The sequence below is a fragment of the Haliaeetus albicilla genome, chromosome 5 (genome assembly GCF_947461875.1).
Source record: "Haliaeetus albicilla chromosome 5, bHalAlb1.1, whole genome shotgun sequence".
Classification (NCBI taxonomy): domain Eukaryota; kingdom Metazoa; phylum Chordata; class Aves; order Accipitriformes; family Accipitridae; genus Haliaeetus; species Haliaeetus albicilla.
The window spans coordinates 26,839,429-26,864,514 of record NC_091487.1 but is presented as its reverse complement, the minus strand read 5'-3'; the positions used below and the strand labels follow the sequence as shown (position 1 = coordinate 26,864,514).

Below are 25,086 nucleotides of genomic sequence, written 5' to 3'. Positions count from 1 at the left end.
GGAACACAGCTCGGCTTTAATCCTTAGGTTTCCTCCGCGCACCCGTATCTCCCCGCCGACCCGTCTCTACCTCCGAACTCAGGCTGAGCAAGAAAGCCGGGGACGCCGGCGTTTTCGGGCACTGCAGTTTTGCGCGTCTCTCCTCTGGGGCCGGTGCCCCGCGCCCTGCGCGGCCAGGCGGGAGCCGTGCTTATGGAAGCACGGATGCCTCCATCCCTCCCCAAGCCCACCTCCCCCAGCGCGGCTGGAGGCGAAGCGGGGCCGGGACCTGCCCCGCCGGGGCGGCCCTTCTCGGCGCGGGGGCGGGCGGCGGCGGCGGCCCACAGCCCGCCGGCGGGCACCGGCCCCAGCCCCACCGAGCAGCGGCCCCGCCGCCGCCGGTGCCGGCTTTTTGGCATCCCTAATCGCGGCTGGCCCCTGTGATTGGCTGCGCGGCTCTGACCCCGCTCGGGCTCCCGGCTGGGCGGATAAAAGGGGCCTGAGCCGGGGGCTCCCAGGCATTCCCGGAGCGGGCACCAGGGACCGCCGGCCGCAGCATGACGGGCAAAGCGGGCGCGGCGCTGGCCCCCAGCCTGCCCGGTAAGCCTAAGCCCGACGGCGCGGCCGCCGCCGCCCCCGCCGCCCCGCCGCCTCCGCCGCCTCCGCCGCCCCCCGCGGCGGGGGCCAAGCCCAGCTCCGGGCCCACCCCTCCCCGCTGCACCGGCTTCGGCATCCAGGAGATCCTGGGTTTGAACAAGGAGCCGCCGTCGCACCCTCGGGCCGCCCTGGACTCGCTGCCCGCCGGGCACCTGCTGGCGGCCCGCTCCGTGCTCAGCCCCGCCGGCGTGGGCGGCGTGGGCATGGGGCTGCTGGGGGCCGGCGGCATCCCCGGCTTCTACACCCAGCCCACTTTCCTGGAGGTGCTCTCCGACCCCCAGAGCGTCCACCTGCAGCCCCTGGCCCGGGCCCCCGGGCAGCTGGACAGCAGCCAGACGGCCAGCTCAGGTAGGCACGTCCCCGGCCCCCGGGGACCCCGCCGCGCCCCGCCAGCGCCGCCGACCGCCCCCGGCACCCGGCGCCCCGGCGGGAGGCCCGCTGCCCGGCGGCGGGAAGGCGATTTCGTTTCGGTCCCGAGGAGGAAGAGGAGGGGAAGGGCGGGCGGGCGGGACCGTATTCCCCCCCCCGCGCCGTCCGGGGCTGCGGCCGCGGTGTGATGGCGCGGCCGGGGGCGCCCGGCCCGGGGGTGCGCGGAGCCCCGGCGGAGCGGCCCCTCCGCGGCCCCGGCGGCCCCAACTCGTTGCCGGGGAATTAGAGGCCGCTCGGCATCCCTTTCCTAGACGGCAGCAGCCGCCCGCAACCCTGCCCGCGGGCCCCGCTCCCAGGCCGCCTCGGGTCCCCCCGGAGCGGCAGGCAGCAGCGCCCGGCCCCGACCCCGGCCGCGGTCCCCGGGACAACCCCCAGCCTCCTCCCGGGAGCGGCCGGCGCCGTCTGACGCGGTGCCCGGCCCGGGCGGTGCCCGCCGCCCCCGCCCGCACCACGGCCCGCCGGGCAGCGCGGCGCCGGGGCCGGGCGGGTGGCGGGGCGCCGCGGGCAGGAGCGGGGCCGGAGCGCGGGGCCGGCCCCGGCAGCCGCGGGGCACAACGGCGCGCATCGAAATGCGGGTCCCGGTTCCCTCCTTCGGCTGCACCTTCGGGGCAAAGGCGGCGCCGCCCTGCCCTTAACACCCCGCGGCCGGGGCACCCCTGGGGAGGGGGGGGGCCGCGGACAGACACCGGCTCTTCCCGGGATTTTTTTTTTTTTTTTTTTTTTTTTTTTGCCGGTAGCTCCATGAGCATCAATTTTTCCCTCCCCGCTCCGGTGTTTCTGCGGGGAAGTCCGGGATCCCCGGGCTGGGGCAGGCGGCTGCAGGTGCCCGGCCGCGGGGAGGGGGCTGCAGCTCCCCCATTTTCCTACGGTTTTGTTGTGCTTGCCGGGCTCCGCATTTTAGCAGCGAGACAACAGCAGCCCCAGCAAACGACTCCGGGGGGAGAAAGGGGAGAGCGAGAGCCCGGTCCCGGCCCGGAGCCTTCCCTGGCGGGGGCGGATCGCCCCGAGCCGCCCGGAGCGGGACCGGCACCGGGACCGGGACCGGGAGCAGCGCTGGGGCCGCGCCGGGCTGGAGGAAGCGGCCGGCGGCACGGCCCCGTCCGCGGCGCGATCGCAACGAAACCTTCGGCCGGAGCCGCCGGAGGGAGCGGAGCCGACGGGCCCGGCCCTGCCCGGGGGTCCCCGGCGGGGAGGGAGCCCCGGCCCACGGCCGCTGCCTGTCTCTCCGCAGATTCCGAGGATGTCTCCTCCAGCGACCGGAAAATGTCCAAATCCTCCCTAAACCAGAGCAAGAAACGAAAGAAGAGGCGGCACAGGTAAGCTAGCGGCCGCCACCCCGCCGGCTCCCGCCGCCCCCCTCCCCAGGGCACCGGCAGCGCAGAGCCCCGCCGCCACGGCGGGCCCGCCCCGCTCCGGCCCGGAGCGAAATACCCCTCCCGGCAGCGGCCGCCGGAGAGCCCCGGCGCCCTTGCGGCTTCTCCCCCGGGCCCTTTCCTTTTTTCCTTCTCCCTGTCCAAAATCGGATTTGGGGACTTTAGGGAGAGAGGGGATTGGCCACAGGTGTCATTTTATTTAATTTTTCTGGCTCCGGATCCAGCTATGCCGAGCCGCAAGCCCGAGCAGCCTGTGAGCGTTTGGGTGGGATGTGGATCACCAGTGTTCAGGGGGAAAAAAAAATCATCAACCTCTCCGAAATCATCAAAAACGTCCCCTGCTTTGCACATAGCCATCTTAATATTGGCTGTCAGCAAGAGAGAATTTCTATCAATGATTTAAATATTGTATTACCTGTACATAAATGTTTTGCCAATAGATTAAATAGTTGGGAATCAGCCACAGCCTGCAGAAAAGCTGAAGAAGGCTGGAGAATTGGTTAAAGAAATGGAGATCCACTTTGGGAGATCCGGAGGGGATTTGGTTTCCCCTCGGGAACGGTCAGGGTAATAGACCTTGCCTGACTTCTCCCACAGTTAAAATGGAGTTGGATAGTCTGCGCCTTATAAACAGAAACGAAAAATCCCGTGCTGGGTTCTGGCATTGCTGTGGCTGGAGAGTCAGGACAAAGGAAGGCCAGACACCATCCACAGAGGGTGATTTAGGAATAATTAAATCAATCTGCCACGATGCAGGAAGGGTGGATTAAAAGATGCCCCAGTGAAAGCTTAGCAGGATGCGGGGTGGAAGGAGACCGACTATCCCAGGAGACGTCCTGCTATGCGTGCAACAGGAGGCTTGGTCTGGAGGGCTCATCCCAAAGCCGGGATCCCTCGCCAGGCAAATTCTCCCAGTTTGGGTGCTCTGGAGTAAATACGGGTTCGTTTTCTTTGTGGACTGGACAGGGCTAGGTGAAGACACAGCAGGGGCTGGTGTCCAGGTCATGGTCTGGATGGGAGAGAGGAAACAAAATTCAGATTTGTTTTATTTTCAGTTCTAGACAGAAACAGACCTGCAACGTTTAGCTGTAGTTGTATATTCTGTACTAAATGGTTAAGACCTCTAGTTGTACCAAGAAAGGGCTGGGAGATGACAAGCCAATAGTCTGCAAATAGCTGCAGAATAGAAGCACCAAAAGGGATGGTGGATTGTGTATTGCAAAAGGGACAGGGGCTACCCAGGGATGAGAGCTAAAAGGGGAAAACTTCAGCTGAATGTCAGGCAAAACCCTCCCGCCAGTGAGCCTTGCTGGGCTTCGGCATTCTTGTCGGGAGGGTGGAGGGGAATTCTTGAAATCTAAACGGGATCAAAATTGCAATAATTTTTCCTGGGGTCCCAGAGAGAGAAAAATACATGAGTTAATGGGTGTCTGTTGTCCCTAGAGTTCACAGATTTGTCAGAGCTGAAGGAAAACTGTTTGAAAAGTGAATGGATTTAGGAGTGAATTTAAAGAAGGGGTTTTGATTGCAGGCAGGTCCCTTGCATTTGCATGCTGCTTTTGTTAGTAATGTTATCGATCTGGTGGAATCCTTTCGAGTCTGAATAGCGGAGGATATTTCTGAGATTTTCTGTTTATGCTCTCTGGAATGGCAGGTCTTTTCTGAAATTTGGATTTTTTTAGAAAAAGATTTTTTTTTCCTTTTTCCTTCCCCCTTCTGGGAGCTACATGCTTCTTAGTTGGATAGTATATTTATACATTTACCTTGAACAAATGCCGCAATTCGTTGATTGGGGTTTTTTTGCCATTGGAGTGTGTTAGTTTTTATAAAAAATTGCATTTTGTGTGTGTGTGGGGGGGCCGTTGGAGGGTGGGAGTTTTAACCCTCGGGGGAGTGGAAGTGGTCCGAGACCTCTCATCCATCCCCTGGAGAAGGGCTTTCATCCGTCTCGGCTTTCCAGCTGCTGATTTTTCAATCTGGTTGTCCCGAGCTGAGAACTGGCTGCGCAGAGGCAGGTTGGGCTGCTGCCCGCCCAGGGCGGTCCAGGAGGATTTCCAGAGGATAATGGGGTAATGCAAACTGGCAGGGAGCAGCTAATGGGATATCGGAGTGGAAGCAACCAGGGTAAAGGCAGAGGAAGGGAGCTGGCACTGGCTCTCGTGGGGAAGGACTGGTGAAAAGCAGCAGGGAGCAGAATGGTTAAAACCTTTGGAGGATTCAGCCGAGGATGGAGGATCGGGGCTCCAGGGGAGGATTATTTACTCGTGGAGATTGAAGAGGCTAAGGACCAGCAGCTGGAGAAGGGCTCAGCACCCCTCCAGACTGGGTGCTGAGGGGATGCTGCTTTATCTCAGCGTGACTATCAAAGGGTTAAGAAACCTCTGGATGCGAGAGGAGGAGGGGGAGGTGGTTTTAAGCCAGGCCAGGGGTGGGTGCGCTGTTGTAGGGGGGGTGAGGGATAAGGACACCCCCACGATCCTTACAAGAGGCAGCAGAGTCCGAGATGTGAGAACAGTTGCCATCGCTGCTGGTTGCGGGTGCTCACTGCTGGGGAGGGACCGTCTCCAGAGGCAAGTCCCTGAAAGGGAAGGTGATTTGTAACTGTTTAAAGCGCTGTCTTCTGGCATTTTCTGGTTCTCCTTTCACCCTGGCACCTGACCTTTTGTGCACAGAAGCACAGGAGATGAGGGAAAGCTGTGCCTTAGCAGGTTACCCAGGTTTCTCTAGCTTCTGTGTCCATTTCTCTGACTCTTCATCATCTTTGCTGCTGCTTCTTCTGTTTTTTGATCAAAGAGTTTTACTTCCCTCAGGACAATCTTCACATCCTACCAACTGGAGGAGCTGGAAAAGGCCTTCAATGAGGCCCACTATCCTGACGTATATGCTAGAGAGATGTTGGCCATGAAAACAGAGTTGCCAGAAGACAGGATACAGGTAATCATATCTCTCAGAACCCCTTATCCTGCTCCTCTCAGCCACGTTCATCCCTCCCTGAAGAAAAGGTAGCGGCATGGGAAGGCTGACATTGCTCTGAATAAACCTCCCCAGGCTGTCCACTCCCCTGCTCTCGATGGGCAGGCAGCCAGATCAGCTGTTCCTGGCAGATTTGTATTTGGTGTTTGTATGTCGATGTGTGCTGTACATGGTGTGTGGTACTGGTGATTCGGGGGGCATGTAACAGAGGGAATCCTAAATCATTGAAGGGAAACTGGTGTGCAAGGAAAGACCGCAGCGTTTTGAGATCTTAGTGGTATAGGCAAGAAGAGAGCCTCCTGGAGACCGGGTCTGGGTGGGCAGTGTGGGAGGGAGAGAGCTCATCTCTGCTCTTTTGGGCACAGGAGGATGCACAGGGATGTCGTAGGCAGCTAGTACCGCTGTGGTTAGGACCGCAGCATGGGAATGATGGGTGAGTCCCAGTGAGGTGTTTGTACCATCTCTGCACATTCACTGCATTTGCCTCCTCGAGTGAAGCTTCCCTGAAAGTTTCTGGGGATAATTTTTTGTTAATGATTTTTAATGTTTGGGGTTTAATTGCATGCCAATCCTGTCGTGCCACTGTGAGGAGGTAGAATGAGGCTGTGTGGGGTATCGCCACTGTGTGGTGAATCCTCCGGCGGTAAGAGCAGCCTGAGCCACAGGGCTGTGCCAGCACCAGCCTTTGGTGTGCATGGCAGCCAGTATGCAAGGAATCGTTACAGCCCAAAAAGCCGGAGAAGACTTAGAGTGGCTGTGTACAGCGTGGGAGGCACAGATGTGCCTGGACAGATCAAACATGACATTCACAAGGGTGGACTCCAGCAGCTTCTGGTGCCTCTCTCCTCCCCATGCCCCGCTCCCATCAGGTTGCTGCACGAGGCACAGGGCTGTAATCGCCAAGCCTTGAACCCATTTTTGCTGGTGCAGGTGATGTTTCTTGGCTGGCTGGGCATTAAACTGGCCTGGTCCCCTGCACAGTGGCAGTGGCTGACCTCTGTGCCTGGTGCATAGCAGTTTCTACAAGAGGCATTGGCCTGACTGCCACATGGTGTTGGGAGGGTCCTGGTTTCCCTGGTTCCTCCTTCTGCTCAGTCCCTCCTGCGTGCCCAGCACCCGCTGATCTGTTCCTTCAGCCTGTGTTCTTTTTTTACTAAAGAGACTGCCCAGGAGGCTGCTCCCTCTTGGGTTTGGAAGGTAGCTCAGAGGGCATTTAGCAAGATAACGTGGATGCTGGAAGCTGCTGAGGCAAGACCCTGTGCAGGGACGGGGATATCCTCCCAAACAAAAGGGCAGCCCTTTTTCCCTCAGTCCTGAGCCACCCTCACCACCCTCATTCTTGTGCTCAATCAAGAGTGACTTTTTATAAAAGAAAGTTGGCCTTCTTATCCTGTTGTGCTGGCAGGGCTCCTGCTGACCTAACAGCTTGTAGATAGCCTGCATGCTGACAGGATTTCCACTGATCTTCAGAAATAATGGCCCATCATCTGAAATCCTACCTGACGCATTAGGATTTTGCTCTGAGCAACAGGCCCTGATGCTTTGCCTCTAGAGAGTGAGATGGATGGAAGGTCACTTCTCCACTTGTGACCCTGTAGGACATCAAGTCAAGAGAGGAGAGAGCTGTTGGGAGTTTAGTGTTGCCTGCACCCACCGACTGATGCTGGGCTGGGAAGAAGATCCTTTGATTTCCCATAAAGGGCCTTTTCAAGGAAGAGGTTCATCTAGTGGCACAGTATATGTTGAACTGCAGAGTCACCATTTCTCTGGCCAGAGCTGAGGGCCTTCACTACACATGAGGCGGAGGAGATGTTGTAGCAGACAGCACAGAGCTGGACACTGCATGTACTGCTTCAGCATCTGGAGCATCCTTCTAGTGCTGAGTCTCAGTGTTTTATCTGATTTGGGAGTGAAATAGTGGCTAACAAGTCTTAGCTGTCACTGACTTGCTGCCAGCATGTCATTCTGCAGCTGGCTAAGGAACAACTGTCTACTCTTCCGTACTGCAGAATTTTTAAACCTAGGAGTGCTCCTTACTGTGACCCTTCTGCCCTAGAGATCAGGTTAAACTTGGACAGCAGAAGCACCCCATGGTGTGACTGTTCTGAATATCAGGTGTTGCTAATGGCACATGTATTCCAGGAGAAAGTGTTTGTGAGTAACACTTTTGCTTATCCTGAAAGGGGAAATGATGAAAACCAGCAGAATTTCTGTGGTGTCTGTTGTGTGTGAGCATGAGCACCCTGCCAGGGTGAGCATCAAGGTCACGTAGGAGTCTTGAGCACCACTGATCTTTCCAGTGGGTCAGCACCCGCTTGTCCCTTACCACATCTTCTATGAAGTTTCCTTGTACATACTTTTTTGTGTGTCACAAGCTGTGACAAGATGATTCCCAGCCTTGGTCATGCTTCTTGATATTTCACCTCATGTTCCTTTTCAACTTCAGCCCCTTTTGTATGACCCTAATTCTTTCTCCCTTGTTATGATGTTCACACTTTTTAAATAAATCTAAGCTATTTCTTCTGGCTGTCACTTCTGGTTTTCTTCATCGCTTAAGCAAGCTGTGAAGATCTTTTCTTAAATCATTCTTCATAAATCACATGCTAGTCTCTTAATCATGTGGTTGTTCTTCTGTGAAGCCCATCCTGCCTGTCAGTCTTCCTGGAGATAAGGGACCACATGCCTACAGCTGCACACTGGCTGTGTTCACACCAGTTCAGCTGGACTTCTGAGTCCTTGCAGAAACAGCCTTGGATTAGCACTGGTCTACTTGCCTTCATATTTGTTTCTTTCTATTTATCTAATTCAGTCACTTCAGGTTTTTTTAGACAGATTTTTTTTATCCTCAGGATTTTCCCTTCAGTGTTCTGGGTTTCGTATGGCACTTTATTAACTTTGGCTGACAAGCATAATACAGCCCAACCTGCTCTGGCACTGGCAAGAAGTGGATGTTAAAGAAGAGTATGAAAGCAGGGCATCTGTCTAGTGATACTTACTGAGTACTTTGACAGCCTCCTGGGATTTTGAACACATGTAAATATCTTAATATCCCTCAGCAAGACATTCTGCAGCAGAACTGCACAAGTGAAGTAAATCTTGCTTTGAATCTATTAGCATCATTTAATGCCCCTTGAAAAAGACAGCTGACAATTAATCTTTATTCCCGTCTTCATAATAATTTCACATAATTGTATTTTTTTTTCCTTGCATGAGTTTCTATCTGCTCAAGGGAGCTCTATATTTTTACATTTTCATTGTAGCTTGCAGTTCCTCCCATTGTTCAATATTGTTCTCTCCCTCTTGTAGGTCATTAATGAAAGTGTTTTCTAAGATTGTTGTGAGCATCACATACTGTGGACTTTCACAGCATTTCATGTGCGTTCCCACTGGATCCACACCTAAGAGTGATATCTACCCCTTATTTTCATTCATGGAATTATTTCTCAGGAGGTAGTAGTCAAAGAGAAAGTAAATCACCTATGAAATTCAATATGAAAGTGAAATTCAAAGAGTACAATTGAGAGAATGATATATAGGAACTGCTTGCATGTAAAACCTTCAGCAGAACACTACAAATAGCCATCAGAGGCCAAGAAAGTTATTGGTTTGAGAGAACACTGAATTCAGGAAAAAATATTCAAATCCTCCATTTAAAGAGAAGATGAACGAGTATTTTTTTTTCAAGGCAGCACTCTTTCACATTGCATGCATCTTCCTTCCGTATTGAGCTGGCTGCTCCTGGAAGGAACATGAGCATCCTCCCGTTGGGCAACGTGGGAAAAGAATTTAATGTTCCTAGTGAGACACTTTGCACAAGTCAGACCAGATGTCACTGTGGCCATTTGGCAAGATACTTGAAAAAGACTACGTTAAGTAATGTATTTGAAAGAATATTCAGAAGAGTTGAAGTGCTGCTATTACAATAAACCCAGACTGTTCTGTAAAATCCAGGTGAGGTAAGTAGATTCCTGTGGGGAAGTATATCCTTAATAGACAACTTGAAGTACTCAAAATGGCCTCAAGCTGACAAGTATTCTGACACCTGGCTTAAATCAGTGTGTTTCTCGTAACATATACTCTTAGGTGTAATGTGTAGATTTTAGATAAATTATACCTATTGAATTTATTAGTATGTGACAGTTCCAGGCTTTAAAGACCCAGTATCTACAATATTAAAGCTCAGTAACAGTTTGATTTGGGATTATTGAAATGACTGTGTATGTTTGTCATTACAGTACAAACAAATCGATTAGTCGGTTCAGTATTTTCAAAAAATAAGATCCTGACTGCCATTGTGGGGACACTAGATTCACCTTTTAAGGGAACTAATAAATTAAAAAAGAGAATAAAAGTGCTAAAAATTGTCAGTTCTTGTTGTTAAATGATTGTATGGTAATTACATGGATGAAGAATTTTGGGACAAATAAAATTGCTTATGTAAGCAAAAGGAACCCCAAGGAGATGCTGGTGCTGTATGTGAGGAGTGGGGATAGTCTGTGTATCCAGCAAGCTTTGTCAGGCAGCTAAGAGGTACATTTTGGCTAAAACCAAAACAAAGCCAACTAAAAGTCTAATTGAATATGTATTGGTTTAGCTGCTATCAGATTAACACATTTCAGTAACACTGTGTGGCCAGTTTAGGAGTTGAATGGGGATGGAGGAATTGGGAGGGGTGGTCACTTGGAGGGAAGCATTTGTACCAAGATTATTTTTCCAGAACGAGATGCTTACCTTGCTTCAGTTTTGCATAAATGTTCTGTATTTAGAGGTGAACGTAATTTGGAAAGCCCTGAGGAACCTGTATTGCACTGAGCAGGAGCTCAGGAGTGAACCTGCAGCGTCCCCTCAGGAACCATGATAGAAAGTATGAAGGAAAAAATTGGCTTTATGCAGCTTTAGCAGCCCTGGCTTCTCCCCTTCCTGTCAGCTTTTCTTGCTTGCTGCAGAGTGAATTGTAGTCCTAATCCCATGGTGTAAGTGTGGAATGGGGATGATTGCTCCATGCAGTTGCTGATCTTTCCTGAACCTGTGCCTGGAATGGCCGCCAAGGGATTTCTTAGTGCTGCAGAAAGTAGTGGTGGTGTTGGTTTTTCTAAGCTTATGCTTGTCACTATTACTCTCAATAAGAAGCGAGGACCTGTCTATTCTAGCTAAAACTTTGGGTGACTCTCACGCTTGGGAGAAAGGGCAGCATGAGGCACAGTGCCAGTGACTTCCCACCTGTATCTCTATACAGCATGTTCGGGGAGATCATGTTGCTGGAGGGAAGTTACCAGAGTGATTAGTGTGGTTGGAGGTAGATTACCAAGGTGATGGAGAAGCTGAAAGTGTTGCTGCTGTCTGAGCCAACCATTTCAATATCTTAATTTTTTTTAAGAACCCTGCAAGCCCTGCAAGAAGTTAATCATGAAATAGAGCTGAGCAGCTAATGCTGGCTACCTTTGCCAATAATTCCTGAGCACTGGGGCAAGCCACAGCAGTATGATACCAGATAAGTGTCATTAACTTCCCCTATGCTTTTAGAAATGTAGGAAGTGTACAAGTGAGAGTAATAAAACTAATCAAACTTACTGGCTTGATGAGAATATTGTTATGAGTGTTTCTCATGGCGTATGGTGCATCTCTGCCTCCATGTCTTTAATTGGTATGTGAGGAGTTCATCCACTTTGCTGCCTCTTCAATAACGTGCTTGTTTAGTTGATCTAAATTCATATTAATTTCCATTTTTCAATTAAGAGTTATTTAATTTGGCCCTTTCTGTAATGGAGTGTTTTCATTACCCTTTATCTATGGCCTGTTTTCAGTCCATGTGCTAGAACTTTGTTTACAAGTTAATTACCAGAGCTGCAGACAGAGGGGCTGGGTGATGGGCAAGAGCTGGGGCCCCGGCAAGCCTTCCCAAAGGGATTACTGTCTGAAAAGTCTTACACTGCACGCCTTTGGACAGAGGAAAAAAATGTGGCAGGAGACAGGAAGGAAAATGGAGGGCCGGGAACATCCCTTCAGCTTACTGTGAAGTGGGGACTCTCCTGCTCCTTGCTAGATCATGCAGGTTACCTGCCCAGCTTGTGGGATTTACCCTGCTACAGCTGGGGCTGTAGGTGCAGTTTAAAAGGTGTTTTTTAGTGCAGAGATGGAGGTATAGAGTTATGAATATTTTGTATACCCAGGTACTGCTTTATCCCTCTGTGTTCAGTCCCTGAGTTGCTTCAGCCACTGACCAATTTTCTAAATGGGACAGGAAGACGAATAAAACCAAACTTGACTGTCCTTGCCTTCTGCTCTGTTTCTTGCATGATGTTTGTGGCTGTCACAGCATGTCCCCATGAGGGACAGTGTGGTTTTGGTGTGTTCCTCCACAGTATTGGGAGGGAAATGGGGCTTTGCAGTGACAGCTCCTTCCTTTGTTCTCTCCATGGTTTGGGGAGACCATCACTGAGGGTCAGATACCTTCAAGTGTTGGGGCATTCAAGCTCCCCATGAGAGGAAAGACAGGCAGGCAACAAAATAATGCCATAGCCCACTGCTGGGGAGTGCCTTGTCAAGGACTTTCCCCATTGTGGCCAGGACAATGAGGAATGGCTCTGCAGGCTTAATGCCAGGCTGTGACAACTCAGACTGTCTTCCCCTCATTTATCCCCCTGTTTTCTTAACAACAGTAGTTTAAGGGTAGCACTTCTCTGAGTTAGCCTAGGCACTGTGGTTCCTTGATCACTTAAGCTCTTCTGGAAATGCTACCCTAAATCTGCGTGCTGGGAACACTTGCATTCACTCCTTCTTTTAATGATGAACTTTCTTTTCTCTCCCCTGATACTGCTGCAGTTTTCTACAGCTGATTTTTTAAAAAATAATTGGGCAGCCCAGCAAGTTCAATAGTTAATTCCCCTCCAGCCTTAGGATGCCTGACAGAGGGACCAGCTGAGTGTTGTGTGTTTAGGTTTTCCTTTAATGACCCTTTATCATAAAGTTTTCCTCCTTTCCTGATTTTGAATAGAGATTTTTTTAACAGTTCAATAACACAGGCACTTTAGAGACACGGTTAATTTACTCTCCCCTTTATTTCTTAATGGATCTATTTTTCTCTGTACTGTTTATCTTTTACCCTGATAGATCTCAATAAGTTCTTCTCATTCTCTGGCAGCACGAACCTCCTCTGCCTTTTCATTGTCCTTCTTTGTGGGTGTTCTGTGAGCCAGGTTTTGCACAGGCCTCTGCAGAAATATAAAATAATACTACCATCTCCCTCATGCACCAAGCTGTTGAGAAGTCTAGTCCTCAACAGACTTACAGATGACCCTGATCTCCCTACATGCGAGGCTGGCAGGTCCTTCTGTGGAGCAGAAAAGAGAAACTGAGCTGGAAAACAAACTGTTGCTACAATATCCTACAGCAAAGGTGGCTTCCAGAGACCACCTTCGTCAGAGGCTGTGAGAAAGCATTAGGCACTCTTCTGTCTACTCTGAGCAGCACAGCCCTAAGAGCAGCAACAGATGTTCAGTTTAGCACCTGCCTGGTGTGAGAAGCACGGTTTTCTCCCCACTTTCTGTTTCAGTGGGTTTCTGTTAGGCTCCTGACTGTCTGAGCAAAGGCAGAGCTGAAACTTTGGCTGGTAGTTCTTAGAGCTTTCAGCTGCAGCTTTCTCTCCAAACTCATAGCAAGAGAATGCAAGTGAAGCATTGCTTATACCTGGTCACCTTCCTGTGACTTGTATAAGGGCCCATGGCACGCATGGTGCGTATTCATAAACATGGGGATTATGTCCCCTTCGTGGTCTGGAAGTAACCTACTGACACTCCTGCCCGGCTGTTGGAGCCGACCTGCTACAATGTGAATAAGCAGCAGCACTTTGCAGGCTGGGTTAGCCCATACCAGTGGTGTTCAGCCAGGCCAGTGCAGCCAGGCTGCCCACCCATGCCTCTGGGAAGCTCTGGCTCACCTGCAGCTGTGGGGTCTGCAGGGTATGCCACTGGGGGAAATACCTTCTCATCCATGCTACCCTTTCCTCTCTAAAGGCACTGCTTGGCTCACCCAGGGGGAGGCTGAACTGTGAGTGTTGTTGGGAAACAAACCCTTGGAAGGATCTAGCCAACCCATCCATGTAAATGTACATGATGAGTATGTGTGCTGGTCACTCCTCTTAGCCAGACGTGCCAGCAATGTCCATTCCAAGATAATTTGTTTTATGTCCATCAGGTATTTCTGTTATCTCTAGGTCCCTTCGCATCTTTGGCTTCACTGCCATCTTTCCAACTCAGAGTCTCCCATGACTGTCACTACAGCACCCCACCATTTGTTAGTTGATTGGATCAACTTGTTGAACTTACATGATGACCATGACTGAGATCAAGGCTTCAGTGGCTAAGTGACAACTGAGAGAGGGTCCCTGCCTGGGAGATCTTAGCTTGGGTGGGCTAAGCATACAGGATACCTGGGAATGTCCTGGTGAGCTCAGATGTGCTGCCCTGGTGCGAGCAGCATCCACGAGCATGTTTTGTGTCACCAGATCTGCAGGTCACACCATTAGCTGTGCTGTGCACTAGCCCGAGCTGACAATGTTGGCTGCAGGCGTCAGTGGCACAGCAGCAGCCAGTGCCTGGAGCATGAGTCTTCTGCAGCTGTAAGGTGTCGTATGAAAACTCCTGGAGTCATGAATTAACCAAAGAAGGTTAAGGGTACAGAGAGCTGAGGAACATTTAGAGCCAGGAGTGGACACATGGAAGGAGTACAGTGCTGAAGGGCCACCCCAGTGCAGCCAACATAACTGCCAGTCCTGACCTCTTGGGTGGTGGTCAGAGGACAGACTGCTATTCTGGCCTGCTCTTTGGCTCTGGTGGTCCTCCTCCTTCCCCAGATTCAAGAGAGCCCAGTGAAGGATTTGCTGAGGTTGGGTGATTAGATACCTCTTACTGCATGAGTCAAGGAATTGGAAACACTGTCCTTACCATGTATCTTCCTAAGGGAAGATTGTAAAGGACTGCAACTTTCTCCTTTTGATGCTCAGTCCAAGCTGCTGCATGGAAACTTCCTACAACATGTTACAACATTTTACAATACATAATACATTTACGTAGATATCTTCCAGCTAATGCTTCAATGCACCAAGAGTTCCCGTGCATTGGTGAGCCTGCACTGTAGCCTTCAAGGGGGACTTTGCGGGCTGTCCCCACGCACCCAGGGATGGGCTTGAGCCTTATCTTGGGAAATGGTGGGCACCAGGTAGTGCTGCAGACACCATCTCCTGCTGGGGCACAGCCTCTGGCTCCTGCGTTTTTTTGTGGAGAAGGCAGGAGTGCACCTTTGTCCTTCGCTCTGTGTGTACTGATAAACGAAAGGGCAACATGCAGCTGCTTCTGGCATGCAAGGGACAGCCCCAGAGCACAGGCAACGCTCCACAGCCTTTGAGGAAGGCTGGCATCCTAAGCTCTGATTTTGATGCCCATTGAAAGGTATCATGAAGGGGATGTTACATTTCTCCTCTGACTGCCCTGACTCACCTTACTTTAACATGAAGGTGGTAATATGGTGTGTCCCCGCTTGTTCACAGAGTGCATTGCATATGGATGTTTATGAAGACCTATGCTAAGGTTTCCTCTGTGCCAGAGGACCTGCAGAACAGTGTTAGAGAGGGAAAAGGAGGCAAAATGAAGTTATACAGGCAGGATAGCAGCTTGGTTAATGGAGCCAGGCATTGTGAGCACTCAAAGGATGGATGTGCAGTATCACCCTTTGTGATGATGGCAAATGTCTCCCTGGGTTTGTGTGGACTAGGATGATGGGAACAATCTTGCCAGCTTTTCTGTGACTATCATGCACCCACAACCCTGATGTTTTTCCTGTTTTTCAATCAGCATGTTAGGAAAAGAGGAATTTGGGTGTTTATCTGCCATGTCCCAGCATCTGGCAGCCTAATGGGGCTGTAGCTCCAGCTGAGCTGCTGGTCAGCTGGCATCATGGTCTGACCATGATGAAGTCAATGTCTCAGGGATGCATTTGCTGTGCAGATGTGTTGCACAGATCAACTGTGTGCTGAACCACCAATCTCGCTAAACCTATCATGCACGTCGTGTGCACACTTGTTTTATTTTGGGAAGATGGGAGCCCTGCACCTGATGAAGTTCTCCACTTTTTGAAGGTAACAAAAAGTGAGAAAACATGTCACCACATGAGGCGGCAAGGCCAGGTGAAAACCCCAGATTGGCCAAGGGGACAGAGTTTAAGACATGTTCCCTGGTCGAGAGGGGTTTTACAGCTTTGGCTACGTAAGTCAGATAAATTGCAACAAGTAGCTGTACTTGGCTCACATAGTGCTTTTAAGAGCAGGATCCAGAGGCAGGCCTCACTTGCAGGATGGGTGGCATGGTAATAGCATGTACATTTTTGCTGGGTGCCATATTGAGCCCGTATTCAAAGTATCCCCTGTGCTAGTTTAGCTTAGAGGAGACCCAGGCTTGGATGAACCATCATGTCTTTGCTCGAGAGGGATGAGTACCATCTCACAGCTCATCTCGGTACGCCTGGTTGGACCTGTTAGCTGAGTAGGTCAGACATGACTCCAGCTATTACCAGGAAGGGCTCTTGCCATGCTGTGTATGAGAATTGCTCTTTCTAATGTGAGCTCAGAAAGCTCTTTCCCAGTGTTCAGTAAGAGGAGGGATGATGAGTCCTGCGATCAGCCATGCAGCCCATGTGCAATCTTTACTGCTCTCATTTAACTTCATACCCACTTTACACCAGCCATAGAAAGTGATGCCACTATAAATGGTGCCAATAATTTTGACATTACATTTGAAAAGACAGCAATAAACCATTTCCAGGCATACACAAGTGGTGCAGTCTCTACCAGCAGCCTGGGGACAGGAAGCTTTCCTGGGGTGATTGCTACAGAGGAGGTGTTTGGGGAAGCCCCAGGACCTGGTCAGACCTTACACTCCTGTGGCAATTCATTATAAAGCTCCAGGGCCCCTGAGTGCAGATGAGGACATGCTCCAAGGAAGATATGAGGCTTTTCTTTGCAGTGCTAACATCCTCAGACTGAACCCAGCCAGGGCCACTGGCCCTGTCCCATACTAAGATGAGGACATTGCTATTTTTTCAGAGGAGGTTTTTGTTTTGACTGCTCTCATTGTAGAGTCTTGGGTTGGGAAGGAAGAAGGTAGAAAGGCAGATGTGTGGTTGTAAGGAGGAACTGAATGTTGAGACCGCAGCAGGGCCCTGGGCATGGAGGTGAGCTGGAGGTGTTCTCTGGTCTGCAGCTGGACCCACCAAAGGGCTTCAACTAGGGAAGTGGCAGGTATGCCACTGGGCATGATTTTAGGAGCAGCGTTCTGCTGTGAGAGGGATAGCAGGTTTTTCTAGTCCAGGACAGGGCAAACCAGTATGCAGGCAGAGGTGTGAAGAGCTTGCACTGAGAAACAGAGCTTCTCTGTGCCAGTGCTTTGCTGTGCATACAGTGAGGTGACAGGATCTGTCCAGAGCAGTGCGGTGTGGAAAGGAACATAAGCAACTACAGCATGTTGGTGTAGATGCCTGGATGTTTCCCATGGCAGTAAATGCCACAGAGGGAAGTGATCTGGTAGATGAATGTGAGAAGTTCAGCTTCTGCACAGTTCAGCCCGAGATGGCTGGATCCCTGGGAGAAGAGTGTGGTGCTGGATGGACATGAGTGTGTCGGGTCAGAAAGCCATTAGCACCATCACATCAGGTGGGACCATGACAGCAGATTACAACCCAAGGCAGTGTCACAGGAGAAGTCCAGAAAGCTCCCAGGCTGCCTGGCTGGGCAGCACAGGGTTTCTCTGCTGTGTTCTCACTTGAAGAGCTCAGTATCAGAAATGGCTTCTTTGCAGGGATCATACAGAGTGACAGTTCAGCTCCCTGAAGCTGAAGGTTTGCACCACGGGAATTGTCAGAGAGCAAAGAAGATATGCCTGTTAGTCCATGGGCAGGGGAGATAGTCTCAGTGTTGCTGCTGAGTGGACTTGGGATTTTGTCCCTTGCCTTAGTTGCTGGTTTGCCAACAGCCATGTGCAAAGGCATGTGCTGGTGAGGCATGTGCTGGTGTGTCTATGTGTCTGTGCATGTGTGGACGTGCATTTGCTTGTGGCCATCTAGTGGACATTTCAGCATGCACTGCTTTGGGCTGGGACCATCTTGTGCTCTATAAAGCTTGTTACTTGAAAGGCCCCTGTTGAAATGCTATGTCAAAGGCAGTATGTGAGATTTAGTGAAGCAAAAATTTCCCATTATCTAGCTTGGAATCTTCCTTTAAGAGATGAGGAATGCTTGGGCAGGGAAAATAACATTTTTTTATTAGAAAGACAAAAAAGGCCACTACCAATTCTCCTGTCTGTGTGCCCCAGCTTGGAAAGTAGCAGCCGAGAAAATGAGTGTAACCAGTGAAAATTTTAGGTTGAAACAATACAGAAACAATACACAGTAACACCCTAGATGCCTTAAAAGATCCCTTTGCTAATTCAGATTCCTGGCTCATGGCCAACCTCGGGGAGATTTCTCTCTTTAGCAGACCATGTTTCAGGAGCTGATTAGGTAAACAAACTAACTAATATGATGAATGCGGATAACAAGGACACATTGAGTCTCACATCCCTTTGCAAAATGAGAGATTCCTCCTACTACAATTTGCTCTTCTGCATCATCAATAATCCGAAGAAGTATCGGTCATCATTTGTGATTCAGAGGAGGAAACTGGCAAGAATAACCTTGCCAGTCTTGACTCCAAAACACTGCAACCTTGTGGTCGAGCACAGTGCCTCAACTTTTACTGGTTTGGGCAGCAGGCACTGAGGGTGAGAATTAGACGATGATTAAGGTTAGAAACATCCCCATTTATAAGGCTTTGCAATACTGATTTTGGTGAGGGAGCCTCAGAAGAACAGGCATATGGAACGAGGATCCAGGAGATGGCACTGAAGGTGCTGGCATTTGCTGCTATCTTGGTTCATAGGCTGTGGCTGCTCTTGGAGGAGCCAGTGTCAATGTGATGTGCCCAGTGGGGTTAGAGTGTGATGCTCAGCTCTGACCAAATGATAGGGATTGAGTTGATGGGCAGATCCTCTCTGAGCAAGTGTTATGTTACCACCCTCTATTTGCCTGCTGCATATTGAGAGCAGGTTTTGCAAGGTGACAGGTTTTGGTCTTGCAGCTTTTCTATGCCTAGAGGACCAAAACCCATGGTTATAGAAGAGCCTGCAGTTTCTGCAGGCTGTGCAGGCATACCCGACTTGCAGCATGCAGTGTGCAGTGAGCATCATCTTATGCTGCTGCCAGTGGATGGAGGGTGTCTGGCAGCCTTGTCAGAGGCATGCTTTGGCTGCTGCCCCCAGCTCGGCCATGGCAGTGACCACCACAGATCCAGCCCTTGGTATGCCAAGGGTGGCACTTGTAGAGCCTCAGGAGCAGACCAGGAGAGGGCTTTGGGCTGCTAAACAGCAAATATGCATGCATGGGCTGAACTTAGATGCTAACACATCTGGTGGATAGCAAGACAAACCTGTCCTCTTTACTCTGTTGTCCATTTTTTGAGGATAGGGTTCCTGGAACAAGCTTGTGTGATAATAAAAAGCTGTAGATCATCTTAAGATGTAGCACATTGGTCCGAAAGACACCTCTGTGCATCAGATTGTGATAGCTTTGCACAAACATCTGACGTGTTTTGGTCTAAAATTACTCGGGGGTTTTCACCACTGCTTGTGAAGTGTGGAAGCACAAACACAATCTTTTCATCGTACCCTGAGGGGCTGTACAATGGAGAACCAGATGAAAGCAAGTGAGAAGGAAGGTGCATGGTACACAGCCACTTCAATAAATTATTTCACAAAGCTGAGCCGATCCACATAATGTGAAGGGGCAAGAGGAAACATGGACAAACCTAAACATTGCTTGAAGCAGACTGAATGTTACAGAGCCAGAGGAAGTTGTAGAGTAGATATCTCCAAGCAAAAACAACAAGCAGCCAAGGAAGACACGGAATACCATAACCACAAGTAAATGTAAGTGTAAGGGTGAAACCCTCTTCAGGAAAAATGAGGTGGCAATAATAAATAACTGCCTATTTGGAAGTTGTGGCCGATGTACCAACACCGCTGAAAATACCTCAGAATTACTAAAACTGGTGCGTAATTCGGCTCAGAATCAAAGCACAGGAAAATTTTGCTAACACGTCAAGAAATTTGAAGAAAGCAGTGAGATCTTCTCCCAGAAGAAAGTCCCACTGATGGAGCCATCTAAATGAGGGCAAAATCCTGAAAATGGACCATGGGGAATAATTCTGCTGATCTGAAATGGCATGGGGACTGCCAGTGCTGGAGCTCTTCCCTCCGTGCTCCTTGGGATGGGCTTGTGGCAGAGGTGCTGGGCTGGGGTCTGATCCCAGCGATATTCAGTACTGAGCACCATTGGTTTCACTCAACTTCATGCCTGAAATGAAGATACGGCTCCTGGTATTAAAGCAAGATGGTCAGTCCTCCTGATTTCTGTTCTGCTAGAAATTCTCAGATTTCAAACTTTCCTTTTTCCTAGTCAAAACTAAGAGGAAATTCCCATCAAATGACAAAAATTAGTTTGGGAAGTCTCAGAATGATCTTACTGAGGTGTTCCTGTCATTTTGATTTTCCCATTTGGCTTTAAAGCATAGATTTTGCATGTCTTAGGCAGCCGAGATTAAAATACAGCATTCAGAAGAAAGTCATAGATAATTTTGATTACACTTCCACTGGCCGGAAGCAGTTTTTCCTGTGCAATTGAATCAGCATTTTTTGATTGAAAATTTTCCACCAGCTCTAGTCAAAATTGGACTGCCAGCTGGCAAAGCTTCTGCTGGCTCTGGCATTTGCGTGGCCCTGCCACAGGAAAGGGGATGCTCCAAGGCAGCAGGTTTAGTGGCAGTGGGCAGCACTGGGGCAGGCTGAGACCTGGCCAGGGAGAAGGGCAGGGGAGCATGAGGCATGGGGGAAGATGTTTGGGGCATCAAAGCAGGAGCAAGGGGAAAGGGCGAGGTGGTGAAAGCATTAGTGAAGAGGCACCTGGATAAAAGAGGATTGAGGAGAGTTTAAAAAGTTGCCCACTTGGTACTTGATGGAAAAACCTATTCCTGGCTGAGATCCCAGGTGTGGCAACTGGTGACAAAACCATCTGTGCAGAGCCCAGCCCTGCAAGCCGCTCTGGGTACATGGAGAGGTATCACTGCAGCCCCAAACCAAGGCAGATTTGCAAGTGCCGGCCCTTGGGTTGTGCAGGAATTTCTCCCTGAAGCCAAGGGAGATAGAGGAGCTCTGCGGTGAGGGATGTAACTGTACTGGTTTATCCAGGGCAGAACAGGCAGGATCCCTCTCCTGACCCTGGTGGGTCAAGCTGCCCCCTCGCAGCATGGAGGTGTTGGGGGTGGCTGCCCTACCACCCCGGTCTGGTGGGTGAGAAGGAACCACAGGGGTTTGTGCTGAGGTTGGAGAGGGAGTGTGCCAGTCCCCTCTGGTCTGCCCACTGGGCTCTGGGGGTGGGAGGAGCGCATGGCCTGGAGTGAGAGACCTTGCCAGCATCCTGCTGACTGCACGACCACCGAGCAAACCCGTGTGTCACGCAGGCATGGAGGAGTAGGCAGAGAGAGGAAGCTGTATGCTCCTGAGGGTCCTTGCTCAGGCCCCGGTGCATTTGCAGCCATCCATGGTCCAGGGGTTACATGTCGGCAGTATGGAAGTGTAAATCAGACTGTTTATCATGCAGAGGAGGTGACATGTGGTGAAGCAGCCTGGCTGTAAAATCCCCTCTGACATGCACAGAGTGTCTTCTGCTGGGAGAAGCTGGGATCACAGCCACTGGGACCACCACCCCACCCACCCTGCAGAGCTGTCTGCGGGGCCATGCTGGCCAGGCTCCCAGAAGCAGCCAGGGTTGGCTGTCACCAGCACTAGCAAGCCACCTGCCTACCCTGCAGCTCTGTCCCCATAAGGTTTCAGTGCTGGGCAGTTCCCCTCTGCACAGGTGGAAGAGGTGAGCTTGCCTTGCCAGCTGAGAGCAGGATATCACTCTGCAGTATCAGTCTCGTGGTCCCTACAGCAGGCTGGGGGTGTGCCCCAGTCCCCCAGTGCTCCCCTCTGCAGCCTGAGCTCCCCCACGGCTGTGGGTGTTGGGGACAAGAGAGGGTTAAGCTGTCAGCTCTGTAATGTTAAACAGGTGTCAAAGGCACCTCCATATATCTGCAGATTGAAATCAAATTCTTTGCAGTATAAAAAGATAAATTACCCAGGCGATTCCCGCCTCATCCCACTCATCAGGCCAGCGCCAGACGGCAAGCAATTTTTTTTTTTAATGTGCTAACGACCTAATCAAGCAATCAAGTCGGAGAAGATTGCGGAGTGACCCCGAGCATCCATCTGCCAGCGAGACCCCGCCATTCATTTCCATTCTGCCGTGTACTTTCCGGGAAAGGGAGGGGAAAAAAAAGAAAAGAAAAAAAAATCCTAAACAAATTAACACCCAATTTTCTGTGAGTCTAATTAGTTAAATGAGGAGGTGTTTGGGGTGTCCGTGGGGAGGGAGGGGCTGCCTCTCCGAGAGGGGCCTGGTAACTCCATGGCATTAATTAGCGCAGGTCAATGGCGTGGTTCCCTAGGGACCAGCTGCTTTAATTTCCCGTGATATTTCAGTGCCTGAGGCCCATCGATTCAAACTGAAATTAACTTATTTTTCAATCAGGCCTGGGCTGCCCCTGGGGCTGACTCTTCCTTTGCCTCCTTCTGAATAGACCTCGAGCAATTTTTCATCTAAAGCTGATGCCTCTGCTCGGCAGAAAGGGAGGGGAGCCGGGGAGGGAGGAGGACGAGGGAGACAAGAGGAATGGAAATCAGAGAGAGAGCGCTAATAGATTTCTGCGAGCATACCCCCCCATCGCCACCCGCCTCTCAGCTCGCTGCCCCCCAGGTCACAGCTCAGAGATTATTCTGCCAATTTTCTGAGAAGATGAGGGGCTTTTCAAACTGGGAATTCAGGGCGAAGCGCACAGATCAGCTTCCCCCTTCTCCCGCCTTTCCCGAGCATCCGCCCCCATCCCAGCCCTTCCTGCAGGCACCGCTGCCCACAGCCCCCTGCCGCAGCTCAGACACCCAGTAAATAATGAAAGAAAATCCCAGGCATGAGAGCCAAAAGCCGCTAGAAAAAGGCGCTGCGATGGCAAATTAATTACATCCTGCGGAGAGGTATGGGATCTGCTCTCAAGCTTGGCCCTTGCTGCTCCTGTAAGGGAGGGAGGGAGAGTTACCTGGTGGCTGCTGCATGGGGAAGAGGTCGCAGTGCTTTCGGGATGAGCATCCACGCATCTGCCTTCATCCGACTGCACGAGCGTATGTGTGTTCCCATGCGCGAAGGGGACCGACGCACCTTCTCTCCCCAAAAACCCCATGTCCTGCCTTGTCACCCGCCCCAGGTTTGGTTCCAGAACCGCCGAGCCAAATGGCGGAAGAGGGAGAAATGCTGGGGCAGGAGCAGCGTGATGGCTGAGTACGGGCTCTACGGTGCCATGGTGCGTCACTCCATCCCACTGCCCGAGTCTATCCTCAAGTCTGCCAAGGATGGCATCATGGAGTCCTGCGCTCCTTGGCTCCTGGGTAAGAGAGCAACCGCCTTCGTGAGGGATGGCAAGTGGGCTGAGATGAAGTGGGGGGATGCGAGGAAGAAACCGGAGCCATGTCAAAAACACAGGTGGAGGGCAGCAGGGTGAGGTCCCCCCACCCTGCCGCCCTCCGCCCCCCCGTCCCCCAACAGCCATTGTCAATAGGGTCTCACCACTCATCCCAAATCCCTGCTGGTCCTTGGATCCTGACCTGCAGTTTCTGGCTGGGGCAGGAATTTACCCCCCATGCTCAGGCTGGTGTTAGCGTTTGACTCCCATGGCATGAGCATCCCTCATGCCCAGTCCTGGAGCAGGGGTTCCCACCCTTGCCCAAGTCAGGAGGTCATCCTAGTCTGACTCTCCCAGCCCCATGATGCTGTGTGGGGTGCTGGGACCCCCAAATGTACTCTCCTTGCCCCAAATCCCAGGGGGAACACACTGCTGCCTCCTCCTGCTCTTGGTACCTGGGGGAGCTGCATTTCTGCCTGGTTTCGCTTGGTTTTCTGTGCAGACACGGAGGTGGCAGCTACCCTACCACACTCCTGCCCTTTGCTTCCCACTTTCTGACTTTTCAGGCTGGTTCTGCCCCAAAACTAGTGTCTGGCATCTTGATGACGGGCTGTCCTGTCCTTCTATCTGTGTGAAACTGCTAGAGGCAGAGGGGAGGGTTGTGTGAGGAGCAGGTTGATACAGAAATAGGCAATGGGGGATCTCCTTGCCCAGCCTTGGTGAAGCTCAGGCAACTGTGCTGCTGTCTGAGACTCTCATCCCCATGCGAGGACAAGTTAGCTTTAGGTTCACACAGAGAAATGAAGGGGAAAATAATTATAGACCTTTGGGGGCAGCCCTGAGGGGCCACGGATGCTGGGCTGCCCCAGCAGGCAGCTGCCTTGCCTGGGCTGCCCTCGCGCGGGGGCCAGAGCGAGCGGCTCGCCGTGACTGCTGCATGAAGCGAGGGTTTCTGCTTTTCCTTAATTCTGGCCTCTCTTTATCTTTGCTGTTTTCAGTTCAAGATGGCTTTCCCATGCCCAGGCGCTTTTCTAAACCCGAATACCAACAATTCTTTTTAGGGATGCACAAAAAGTCTCTGGAGGCAGCGGCTGAGGCGGGGAGGAAGACGGAGGTGGAGCGCCAGGCCCTGCCCAAGCTTGACAAGGGTGACAAGGAAGAGAGGGGCCAGGATCCCAAAACCACCATTTCCCAGGAGGAACTGAGAGAAAACAGCATTGCCGCCCTCAGGGCCAAAGCTCAGGAGCACAGCACCAAAGTCCTGGGGACCATCGCCGGGGACACCCCGGCCCCAGGCAGGAAGCCGGAGACAGGGGAGGAGGTGGCAGTGGCGGAGGATGAGAGACAGACGGAGAAGTTGAACTCGTCGCAGAAGGAGGAGAAGCTGATCTAGGGGGGGGAAGAGGTGGCGGAAGCCAGCCCCAACAGACACTGTGTCCTCTGGGGGACGCGTTCCCCCTTGGACTGCCAGGTCCCCACAGCCGCCCCTACCCAGGGAGCGGGGCCTTGGTCTCTGAGTTTGGGGCTACCTGGCAGGGGTGCACCCCACCTGCTCCCCTCGAGCATACCCCTGCCCCTCGCTCCTCTGCCCCGCCGGGCCTTCCTCACCCCCCCCCCCTTCCTTTTGGGGGACCAGGAAGTGTCTCATCATCGTCGGCACCCGAGAGGACACCGAGGCTCTGGGTCCCTCCAGCCTCACGACCAGCTCTGGGGCTCTCTCCTCCTGCTCCAGCCCCAGACCCTATCTGCCATCTTGGAGCGAGCCTATCCCCTGCCGCCATGCCCCTCCTTGGTGCACGTCTCCCCCCAGTGCTGCCCAGGCCTCATCCCCTGGCACCCCGTCCCGCCATGCTCCAGGCAGACCCTCCACCTTCCCCTGGCCATCATCTCTGCCTCTGGCCCAGGCCACAGCAGGACAAGCCCGTGGCAGTGTTTGCATGAAATGGCGACTCTCTGTCCAGGGTGGTTTGCACCTTCCAGCCGTCTCTCCCTGCCCAGCACTGGGGTCTGCTGGGAAGGGGCTGCAGCTTTAGAGCGGTTGAG

The 25,086-nt window shown here is 51.8% G+C and overlaps 1 protein-coding gene across 2 annotated transcripts; it reads left to right on the top strand.

Moving 5' to 3' along the window:
* Positions 1-372: 372 nt before the first annotated feature.
* On the top strand, positions 373-24,978 carry VSX2 (visual system homeobox 2). Of its 2 annotated transcripts, none has more exons than XM_069783908.1 (5): positions 373-984; positions 2,297-2,381; positions 5,249-5,372; positions 22,849-23,029; positions 24,042-24,978. In XM_069783908.1, the coding sequence occupies exons 1-5, from the start codon at positions 537-539 to the stop codon at positions 24,434-24,436; spliced, it is 1,233 nt and encodes a 410-aa protein (XP_069640009.1). In that variant the 5' UTR covers positions 373-536; the 3' UTR covers positions 24,437-24,978. The 2 variants fall into 2 exon arrangements, with proteins under 2 accessions (XP_069640009.1, XP_069640010.1); XM_069783909.1 differs by having other exon boundaries at positions 382-984; positions 24,105-24,978.
* Positions 24,979-25,086: the final 108 nt, after the last annotated feature.

Bases quoted from the DNA above. Each gene is read 5' to 3' on its own strand.
- VSX2 (XM_069783908.1), top strand. From the start codon at position 537: ATGACGGGCAAAGCGGGCGCGGCGCTGGCCCCCAGCCTGCCCGGTAAG. The intron at 985-2,296 runs GTAGGCACGTCC...GTCTCTCCGCAG, and splicing joins CAGCCAGACGGCCAGCTCAG to ATTCCGAGGATGTCTCCTCC. The intron at 5,373-22,848 runs GTAATCATATCT...CACCCGCCCCAG, and splicing joins TGCCAGAAGACAGGATACAG to GTTTGGTTCCAGAACCGCCG.